The 12,435-nt window shown below is 40.6% G+C and overlaps 1 protein-coding gene across 1 annotated transcript in view; it reads left to right on the forward strand.

The window, feature by feature from the left end:
- The first annotated feature begins 6,128 nt into the window (after positions 1-6,128).
- Positions 6,129-12,435, forward strand: part of LOC135477237 (unconventional myosin-XVIIIa-like) — an 85,494-nt gene continuing 79,187 nt past the window's right edge. Inside the window, 1 exon segment of the mRNA XM_064757409.1 lies at positions 6,129-7,649. Within this exon segment, the coding sequence (XP_064613479.1) occupies positions 6,546-7,649 (1,104 nt within the window). The 5' untranslated portion in view covers positions 6,129-6,545.

The raw sequence follows: 12,435 nt of genomic DNA on the forward strand, positions 1-12,435 counted from the left end.
AACACCTATTCACTCTGCAGTCAGGATCAGAGAGTCCACTCAATCACTGTACAATCAAGGATCAGACAGAACACCCAATCACTGTACAATCATGATCAGACAGAACACCCATTCACTGTACAATCATGATCAGACAGAACACCCAATCACTGTACAATCATGATCAGACAGAACACCCATTCATTGTACAGTCATAATCAGGCTGAATACCCATTCACAGTACAACCAGGATCAGACAGAACACCCATTCACTGTACAGTCATGATCAGGCAGACCACCCATTCACTGTACAATCATGATCAGACAGAACACCCAATCACTGTACAATCATGATCAGACAGAACACCCGTTCACTGTTCAGTAAGGATCAGACAGAACATCTGTTCACTGTGCAGTCAGGATCAGACAGAACACCCATTCACTGTACCATCATGATCAGGCTGAATACCCATTCACTGTACAACCAGGATCAGACAGAACACCTATTCACTGTGCAGTCAGGATCAGACAGAACACCTGTTCACTGTGCAGTCAGGATCAGACAGAACACCTGTTCACTGTGCAGTCAGGATCAGACAGAACACCTGTTCACTGTGCAGTCAGGATCAGACAGAACACCTGTTTACTGTGCAGTCAGGATCAGACAGAACACCTGTTCACTGTGCAGTCAGGATCAGACAGAACACCTGTTCACTGTGCAGTCAGGATCAGACAGAGCACCCGTTCACTGTGCAGTCAGGATCAGACAGAACACCCCTTCACTGTGCAGTCAGGATCAGACAGAACACCTGTTCACTGTGCAGTCAGGATCAGACAGAACACCCGTTCACTGTGCAGTCAGGATCAGACAGAACTCCTGTTCACTGTGCAGTCAGGATCAGGCAGAACACCCGTTCACTGTGCAGTCAGGGATCAGACAGAACACCTGTTCACTGTGCAGTCAGGATCAGACAGAACACCTGTTCACTGTGCAGTCAGGATTAGACAGTCTACCTAATCAGTGTACAGTCAGGGATCAGACAGAACACCTGTCCACTGTACAACCAGGACCAGACTGAACACCCATTTGCTGTACAGTCAGGGATCATACAGAACACCTGTTCACTCTGCAGTCAGGATCATACAGAACACCTGTTCACTGTGCAGTCAGGGATCATACAGAACACCTGTTCACTGTGCAGTCAGGATCAGACAGAACACCTGTTCACTGTGCAGTCAGGATTAGACAGTCTACCTAATCAGTGTACAGTCAGGGATCAGACAGAACACCTGTCCACTGTACAACCAGGACCAGACAGAACACCCATTCGCTGTACAGTCAGGGATCATACAGAACACCTGTTCACTGTGCAGTCAGGGATCATACAGAACACCCATTCACTGTGCAGGCAGGATCAGACAGAACACCTGTTCACTGTGTAGTCAGGATCAGGCAGAACACCCGTTCACTGTGCAGTCAGGGATCAGACAGACCACCTGTTCACTGTGCAGTCAGGATCATACAAAACACCTGTTCACTGTGCAGTCAGGATTAGACAGTCTACCTAATCAGTGTACAGTCAGGGATCAGACAGAACACCTGTCCACTGTACAACCAGGACCAGACTGAACACCCATTTGCTGTACAGTCAGGGATCATACAGAACACCTGTTCACTGTGCAGTCAGGGATCAGACAGAACACCTGTTCACTGTGCAGTCAGGATTAGACAGTCTACCTAATCAGTGTACAGTCAGGGATCAGACAGAACACCCGTCCACTGTACAACCAGGACCAGACAGAACACCCATTCGCTGTACAGTCAGGGATCATACAGAACACCCATTCACTGTACAGTCAGGGATCATACAGAACACCCATTCATTGTACTGTCGGGGATCATACAGGACACCCGTTCACTGTGCAGTCAGGGATCATACAGAACACCTGTTCACTGTGCAGTCAGGATCAGACAGAACACCTGTTCACTGTGCAGTCAGGATTAGACAGTCTACCTAATCAGTGTACAGTCAGGGATCAGACAGAACCCCCGTCCACTGTACAACCAGGACCAGACAGAACACCCATTCGCTGTACAGTCAGGGATCATACAGAACACCTGTTCACTGTGCAGTCAGGGATCAGACAGAACACCTGTTCACTGTGCAGTCAGGGATCATACAGAACACCTGTTCACTGTGCAGTCAGGATCATACAGAACACCTGTTCACTGTGCAGTCAGGATTAGACAGTCTACCTAATCAGTGTACAGTCAGGGATCAGACAGAAAACCTGTCCACTGTACAACCAGGACCAGACAGAACACCCATTCACTGTAAAGCCAGGGTTCATACAGAATAGCCATTCACCGTGCAGTCGGGATCTGACAGACAATCCACTGACTGGGCAATCCTGATCAGACGGAACATCCATTCACCGTGCATCAGCTTTAGGCTATCCGAAAGTAAACCAATTTACATGTATTTCAAGTTTGAGAATTCCATTAAACTTCAAATGCAGTGATAACAGGAAAAATGAACAGAGAAAACCTGATGACGTACGTAGATCCAAGCTTAAAGAAGATGATGAAATCAGCAACATGTTTCTTTTCATTCCTTCAGTGAGGCATTCCGATACGTAAATTATGTTCACAGGACTGGTTCACTCCAGGTTCTGTAGATTCTAAGCAATGCAACGAACCCTGTATCAAGCATTGCCTGATCAGTATGGGTTCTTGTTATGCACAAGTCTGCCAGCAACGTGGTCGTGCATGGATGTTTGCGGGTTCCACCGGGGTTCTGCCCGGTTTCCTGCCACCATAATGCTGACCGCAGTCCTGTAAGTGAAATATTCTTGAGTAAGGAGTAAAACACCAATCAAATAAATAAATAGTTTGCACAACCAGTTGTTTCTAATAGTACAGAAGCAGATTCAGAGTCTCATACTTCCTTTGTCTGCACAGCCCTGCTATCGTGGCAAACAGTCCCAAGATATTCAGAAAATTGATTAATGAGGTCGTATTTTCAAATTCATTTCCCGCTCATTGAGCTCTGGTCTGTTCATAGCGTAGTTATATCTCCAGGCAGTATATTTCTGCCTTCCGTCTTCAACAGGCAGCTGAATACATTAAATGTTTGCATTTAGTCTCGGTCTGTTTCGGTAAGGGTTTACGGCTTAACTGTTTTATGCTGGGGTACTAAATATAATCCTTTCGGTAAACGGACAAAAATGTGTACATATGTACTATACAGACCCTTATGTCAATAAAAAAAAACCCAACCCTATATAGGGATATAGGCCTACGTAATAGCCGAAATTCGGTATACTCATTGAAACACATTTACCAACACATTTAGTGAATGTAGACTTGTATGCTATATTTAATCAGCACTGGAAGTATAAATATTTCTCTTTCCAAATATAACTTTTAATGAATATATAGCCCTATGTATATATGTATTCATAAATATGAATGTTAATACACAGCATGTCACTGTGTGAATCACCAAACGTCGGCCTACTGGCAATACTTGCTGTTACATGTATACGGTAGGTTTATAAATAAAAATGTAAAATATGTTAATTGCATAGATATGAATGTTAATGTAACGTTGGACATTTATGGAATGAATGATTATGGCTTAACGCCATAAATACGTATACCTTCTTTGAAGTACCAAACTTAACACTTAGGTAGGGGCGTAAGAAGGTGGGGGGGCAAGGGACTCGTCAGTCGACTGAAATGGAGCTGCCTGACAAACCTCGTCGAGTTCAACTTTAAAATATATCCAGCCACCTGAACATCTACATGTCATGGAGTTTGACATATAGTTCAGTTTATTGTTTTCCTTTTTTATGAGAGTTACTTAGCGTTGGAGGTTTTTGAAGTACAAATGTTCATGTCACATGTACTGAAATAATGGTCTTTTTTAAATAACAATTTTTCTGCAACGTCGGTTTTGTATTTTCTGCATCCATGCAACCATGCCTGCAATTGTCGTAAGGTTGTGAATTTTGATTATTTCTCAAAGATTTTGCTCTTCCAGATCACATGATATAGTGTCACGAAGTTATACATACCTGTTGTTCCAAACTGATAACGTGCCAAAATTGCATAGATTTATGTAGGTTTGCTTGTTTTAACTTTCAATACACATATAGAAGTAACATATATTAATATATACAATTCTCCCATGGAAGGGCAAATCATCTACAGTGTCATTTGACAAAAAAGTGGACTGATTTGTCTCCAAACACAAGTTTTTTTTCTAATTTAGTGACTGTGCTTCAATGCGATGACGTTACAGTCCTATTCAGCCCAAAAAGCAGAATAATTAATATAATATATTTGTACAATATATGCACTCATCGGTGTTGAGTTATTTATTTCATTATGGTTTATTGTCATTCCAAGATCATTTCACTTAAGACGGGTTGCAAGATTCATCAGTGAAGGAAAGATAAGTAACCCTTGTAACCACCGACTTTGGCGCCTTACTGGAAATTCCCCTAGATCAGACGCACGCCTTTTTTCTCAGCCAAAGGCCTGATCAAAAAGTGTATGTATAGATGTGAATGACATTGATTTCAATCAAAAGCAAGCCAGCGGGAATAGGCCAGGAAGTTTACCACCAAGACCCAGCAAAAACATGGATGTTTCTTTCCATCGATCCTCCTTCATTCGAATTAAATGCTTGTATTAGTCAATCTACACCAACCTTTCTCCAACATGCGTTAATTTAATGTTGAATTCTGGATAAATTCTTACAATGTTCTTTGTTGAACCATGGTTCTCCAGGCAAAAGCGTCAACAACTGAGCTCAACGTCTTTTTCAATTTTTTCAGTCAGACCTAAATAATCAAAAACACCTCAATTGGCTTATATAAGACACGGCAAATCGTCTCTAAGACGATGTACCTCCTTTAAAACTTCCAGGGCCTTAGCGACCCCTCGACCCTCGCCGTTTTTGATGAGACTCTTGCCTCCCCCCCCCCCCCCCCCCAACTTTGAAATTACTTCCTACGCCCCTGTTAGGCTACGATTAGGGTGCATTTCTTCAGCGGTAACTAGTTAAAAATGAGTAGTCCTATGTAGGCATACGTAAGACAAACAACTGAGCGATAACTTGCTCATTGTAAATACCGCAACTGCAAGGAATTTACAGGCCATGAAACACCCTTCATAAGGATTTATTTATTTGTTTGATGGTGTTTTACGCCGTGATATTTATATGAATGGAAATGCCCTTAATTACATGTATTTATGGATAAGCTTATGTAAATAACATCTGTATGTTACGCTGTGTTTACTCATGCATTGACCTTGAACAAGGTCTTAACTCAAAGTAAAGCACATGTTCTAGTTCTGGCATTCGCATTTTGTCTATAGTGCGATTAGCATACATAATTGCAGGCGTCATAAGCTATACAGTTATAATTACGTAAACTGAGATGTTCGTATACCTAGTTGCATATATATATATATATATATATATATATATATATATATATATATATATATATATATATATATATATACACACATACTTAGAGATTCCTCCTAGCCTATATATAGCCTTATATATCGCCTATATATGTACACGCAGTATAATTAATAATTATTGGAGAGGCAATGCAGCAATGTCAAACTTGTGTTGAATGTTGATTCGGTCTATATTTGTCACAAGTGTGATTTGCAATTGGGTAAATTAGAATGTGCTCTCTTTTTTTTTCTTGACCACAGTGACATTTTGTAATCACTCATACATGTATAAATAAGCATAGTCATGTATATATGCATGAAAAACACCGACATCGGAGTATACATGTGTGTGAGACGAACTGTGAATGGTATCATATGGATACATCATTAATATTGAATTATATTTCTAAACTCTTCGGCCTTAGGTGTATAGATTTAACTGAAGAACACTTTCAGTTTCTAGAAATAAAACAGTTTCACATCTTTTCGGAATTTTTTAGTTGTAAGTAGTTATGAAGAGCGTTTTGTGTTGTTTTGTTTTTTTTATTGTGTGTGTATTTTCAGCATTTGAACATGACCGTGTAGACCCTCGTCGTGTGCACACACCAACACCGGAAGTTATCGTATGGCCGATGGCCCGGATGAAAGTGGCACAAGTTGGTGAGGTTTAGGGCAGGTGGCATTGGAAAATGCTCAACTTTGTTAGCTGTGTATAGAAGCACTTGTGTATGCGATCACAAAGACATAGTGTGCGAGTGTCGCGAATGACGAAATAAGCGGGAATCACTTTGTTATCATTTGTGGGCGTGATCTGTGGAAGCGATGTCAGACTGGGGTCGTCTCCACTACAGTTGTGGGACGAAAACAAACCCTGTGCTTCTCGGACTGAACACTGCGGAAGTAATCTCTCCCTATTGTAAGTAGAAATTGTCTCCGGTTGATTCGTGCTGGTTTTCTGTTTTCATTTCGCAAGGGACGCACCACCCGGATATTTCTGGGCTGGTCAGTGGTTTGTGTCTTCACTGTTTGGCAAAGTTCTTGGTTCCTATTACTTGTCTTGAACTACCGCAACAACAACAACAACATGTTCAGTTTTATGAAGAAAGACAAAGACCGGGAAAAGGAGAAAGACAAGAAGGAGAAGAAAGAAAAGGAGAAGAAGGACAAAAAAGAGAAGAAAGAAAAGACCAAGGAACGTCAAGGAATTACGCAGGAGGAGTTGAATAGACTTGAGGAGGTGAAAAAAGGTGTGTTTCGTCGATTCAGTGACCGCGACAAATCTCGAAAACGTAAAGAAGCTCATGGGGAAGGTGGCAGTGGAGATGGGACAGGCATCCCTACTGACAGTAGTGACAGCAGTCTCAGCTCAAACACACGGTTGTCACCATCACAGGAACTCCCAGATAGTCAGATGACAGCCGAGAAACCTGTTCTTAGCAAGCCTGTAGCTGCCCCACGGTCTCATGGCAAATCGTCCCATAAAGAGAAGATGGGGCCTCCACCTGTCATGCCCAAGCCAAACAAAAGCATTCTTAGAGGTGGCTCAGCTCCTGTGTCCAACAGTTACCACCAGAATGGGAACGGGCAAAATGGAGATGACTCGAACTTACTGCAGACCAATACAAAACTTAATGAACAGATGTCTGGTCCGACATCATCTGCCAGTCGAAAGACCATTCCGCAGATAAACGAGCCAAGTCCAGATGTGATTCCTGCTCAGGAAGATGTCATTGACAGCCCTGTTGAAAAGACATTTAAGGCTGATCTCCAGTTACCGGAAATAATACCTCCCAAGGCTCCAAAATCTAGAACTGTTTCTGTGAAACGTCAGCCTGGCGGTGACTTTGGATTTACCCTTCGTAAAGGCGTGATGATGGATGGTGATCGTAAGAGGAATGTGATATTTGCTGAGCCTGGGGGAGGGACACGAGGCTCTCTTACTGGGTTACTCCCTGGAGATCGGCTGGTGGAGGTGAACAATGTCAATGTGGAAAATAAAACGCGTGAAGAAGTGGTTGAATTGATTCGCACATCCGGAGATCATGTGACTTTACGCTTGCAGCCGATCCCGGAACTGATCGAGCTGAGTGTGCGCCCCGGGAGTGATGGGGCAACAGTTGATGTCGGGGAGCATGTTGTCAAAGGCGGCACCCTGAAGAGAAGCGGCAGTATGAGGTACAAGAAAGCGGTAAGTCTTGATCTGTGTTAAGTTTATACTTACCTGTATTAGACGGGTTGCCATGGTAATGTGTAAAACTCATGTAATGGGAGAGTATTATTGTCCCTTGACCAGTAGTCTTCTTCTATTAGATGTACCGAACCATAAAAAACAATATACTGACATTTTTCATGAACCTTTTTGCATATTTGTATGGTCTTTAAGCATATTCTGAAGACATTATTCTATGTAGAATGGTAAAGTTCCACTTTTTGTGAAGCCCTGGAATTGGCAAATCCAACCAATGTAGTTTTGTCTCTGAAATCATCTTAAAAATGTGTATAAATTGCACTTTAAGTTGCTCTTGCATATACGAAAAGGTTGAGGAAATGAAGGATTAACGCACATCACAATTTTAAACCACGATGTTTAAAGATAAACATACATGTACATACACATAAATCTGTATCCTTGCATACAGTAATGTTCATGTAGGTCTTTCAGACATTGATTAGCACATTCGTTTGCATATGTTTTGTGTACATATGTATGGCATGCATATGGAGAGTTGAAATATTTTCAAGTTGACTTTGGTTAAATATGTAATGTATTTCATTGACATTTTATTTATGTACATGAATGCATCCATATAGATCTATATGTCCATGTTCAAATATACCTGCCAGAACACTTACGATACTGTAACTACTTTGTAACTATTAATGTAACAATTTGTCCTATTTCAGATTTTAACACTGATTAATTTATCTTTTCGATCATCCATCACAGATATTATCTGTGTGCTTCAAGCTAAAAGCAGATACATGTATATGTTGAAGCCTGTTGCTTTTGATTTGAAAATTTGCCGATTAGAATCATAACTGTGAGATGGTGGGTGTGAGCTGAATATCAGTTGTGGCACTAGTTTATATTTACAATGAGTGAAGTTTTAACTTCCTGCACATGTACATATGACTTGAATAGCCTCTCTCCTGTGTTATTGTTTTTACCACTTGTGCTGTGATTGAGCCGTCAGCGGTAATCAGAGGGTAGAGATGGTCCTGCCTGATAGCTGGTCCCACAGTCTGACACTACTGTATTCTCCTATCCCTACTGCTGGCTGGAGGAGGAATGTGCAGTGAACTGTGTAAAGTCATGGTTGGTTAGGCTAGTGTTAATTCCTGTGCTTATTACATACCAGTAGTAACCCTTGTCACAGAATGGCCATCTCTCGCCATGTCAAGATATGTCATGTTTTCTGATCAATGTAAACAGACGGCTAGACATGTGCATGTACTGTAATTGTACTTGCCTACTATCAATATTTTCCCATATTAAAGCCCATATTAAAGGCAAAAACTGCTAAAAAGCAATGTAGGCATCACTAAATAGACCACTTAAAACTATGCATAAATATATTTTCATTTATTTTTTTATATTTTTGTAAAGATAGTTCAAACATTTGAATTCTAAGGTCTTTACAAACCCTGAAACCAGAGTTTAGGAAGTCTGATGTCACAGTAAGTTTTTTCCAACTCAAATCACGACATTTCAGGTGAACATCAGGAAAAAGGTGATGTGACGTCCAGAGTTCCTAGATACCGTCAGTGTGGCCCATAAAGCCCATCTTACTATTCAAATATTTAAATGCCTTTCAACACTTTACAAAAAATCTGACAAAATAAATCAAATTATTTTTATGCATAGTTTCCAGTTGTCAGTATGATGAACTTTATTTCACATTTTAGCTTTCTTTTACTTTAAAGAGCTAGAGTGAATTGTATTTGACCTTTCCCTAATTACAGTGTACAATACAGCAGCCACTATCACATGAACACATGGACAAATTTGTCCATTATGTTTTTGTGTGATGATCTCCAGTTACAATGCAGTGCTAGGATTTACAGGATATTAAGGATGTATGATATGGACGTGGAAGATTGGTGAAAGTGTGTATAACATGTATTGGTCACTGTACATAAAAGTCATGTTGTTGTCCATTTGCATGGATGTGTGTAGGTTTCTCCTATCATTTGGGTGGCATGATATCTATGGTACCTTCTTAGCTGGCATGCACACTGTTTTGTACCTAGGAACCATCCCTCTTGGGGATCCTCTTGGGACTGTACATGTATGCATGACATTGTGAGTGTAAGCAGATGTAGAGGGGCATCTGATGTAGAGAAAGCAGGCATGTATTGGTTCAAGTGGCACTGAAGCTGGTATCTGTAGATCTGCACAACAATGCTTGAACAAGCAAGATGATCTTGAATGGTGCCCGAATCTGCCAGGCCACTGCTGCTTCCAATAAAAATGTACTTGTACATGAAACTGCCAAGATGTTGTTATTCTCCAGTCTGTCCTGATTTGCTCCACCCAGAGGCCTGACCATGCTCAGAGGCCTAGTATTTATTTCCTTAGCCAATCAGTGGATAGTACATGTGAAACGACAGTCAGGTCCAAATTGTTTCCTTCACTCCCAAGACCTGACTGCTGTTGTATTAGTGAACTAAATCATAAGATATAAATTCTGTATAATATTGAAGTAAAGTACTATATACATGTATTAGTACTTAAAAAAATAAAAACAGATTAACCTGGCTCTAACCATATACATGTTTATTTGACTGTTTAATATCATAAGTAGATATACAAGTAATTGGATCATGGCAATTAACATTTAGTGCAGTGCTGGAAGCAGTTCATAACATTCCTGAGTGTGGACTGGGATTGGATGATAACCTTGTGTGTTGGGTGGAGAAACAAACATCAGTTAGTAGAGGAGGGAGGAAAGGGGAGGGGGTGGGGATTGTAGTTGAGAGTCCACTCATGCCACTTGCCTATGAGTGGGGTCTGTGACAAGGAGAGAGAGCAACCACATGGGCAGAAACTACATGTGCTAGCCAGAAAATCTGGTCTATTGATGGCTTATAGTTATTGATACGGTAGAGACCGTATTGATAGGGTGTAGACCGTATTGATAGGGTAGAGACCGTATTAATAGGGTTAGAGACCGTATTGAAAGGGGAGAGACAGGTGGCTTCATTGGACATATATAACCCAGTTTATTAAAAGTTTACAGCTGTTTTCTCGTCTATAGCTGTGCATGTATACGTGTGCGTGTTCTTGTAAATAATTATACAAGTTAATCATCTGCTAAATGAACATGTTTAAAGTAGAAAGTAGAACCTGAACAGTGGCGAAGGAAATGACACCTTTTGAATCAGAAAATCTGCATTCTGGAGCACCCATCAAAACAAAAAAAAATGCTGATCTGGTCCCATATTCACAAAAAAAAAAAAATTATAAGTCTCTTGTTTTCTAACTTTTCTGATGATTCACATTTGCTGCATGACATGAAAACTTGTCACTGACAGAGAAATTTGTCACTGTGGGCCCTGAGTATCAGCAACCTGATGTTCCTTTTCCCTCCCTCTGCAAAATCTTAGCCCAACAGGCCTAACATGCACTGTGAAATTAGAATTGTACAAAATGATTTTCATTGTGTATGTGTGGGATTCAGAAAATGCAGAGAAAGTGCGATTTTCTCTGTTGAGCTTCTGTGTTACATGTACGTGCATACAAGCCTGTTCTACTGTAGGCCTCTTGATCCAACATTCCTCGCTGTCAGCCTGACGACACATTTTCCTGTTCCACTTAATACAAGTAGCTTATAACCATATACATACCAATATTAGACATATTACAATATGTACATTTGGTTGTACAGTACGTGAACAGTGCTGTACAGGAGTACATTTGTATTTTAGAATGATTATTTTAAATCATCTAATATTACATTTACATTTATAAATGTAGACATGTAATATTACCCGGAGCCATTTTAGTTGTGGAAAACATTTGGGCTCCCAGTCTGTTGGTCAGCCAAACTGATAAAGTAAATTGAGCAAAAAAAAAGATGGTTTATCAATAAAAGGTTTAGTTTCCATACAAATTTCTTTTATGTACAGACTTAAAACCTCTCGATTTTAGCATCGTTTTGGGTTGCATGTTATAAACTTCTCTATGCGCAGTCACAATGTCCTCTTTAAAGTTTCAGATCAAAATGTTCAATTTTTTTTCCAGATATGTATATGCATGTATCAAGTATACATATATAGGGGCCTTTGTGGCTGAGGGAATTAGCACACCAACACGCTCAGCTCATACTGGCTTCCTCTCCGACCATATGTGGGAAGGTCAACCAGCAACCTGCAGATGGTCATGGGTTTCCTTTCACCATAATGGTGACCGTCATTGTATAAGTGAAATATTCTTGGGTACTGTGGGAAACACCTAGATGAGTAAATAAATATATGTATAAATCGGCAGTCAGCATTATGGTGGGTAGAAACCAAGCAGAGCCCGGGAGAAACTCACAACCATCCATAGGTTGCTGACAGACCTTCTCACGTATAGCTGGTGAGGAATTTCCAGATATGACCCAGTTACGGATCTTGTTACATGTACTTGTATTTGTGCAGTCTACAGTATTGAAGTGATATAATCTACAGTATTGAAGTGACATAATGATCTACAGTATTGAAGTGACATAATGATCTACAGTATTGAAGTGACATAATGATCTACAGTATTGAAGTGACATAATGATCTACAGTATTGAAGTGACATAATGATCACAGTATGGCTATGCTTTATATTCATCAGGCCATCAACCCTAATGTACCCTATACTGACATGTGCTGTCATGCCTATAGAAGTGTAATTACCAGCTATGTGTATGTGTACATATGTATCTGTTACATAGCCCTGGTCTGGTCTGCTGGAGTGGGACAGAGTCATCATGCTCCCCTCA

The sequence above is a fragment of the Liolophura sinensis genome, chromosome 10 (genome assembly GCF_032854445.1).
Source record: "Liolophura sinensis isolate JHLJ2023 chromosome 10, CUHK_Ljap_v2, whole genome shotgun sequence".
In the NCBI taxonomy this organism is placed as follows: Eukaryota; Metazoa; Mollusca; class Polyplacophora; order Chitonida; family Chitonidae; genus Liolophura; species Liolophura sinensis.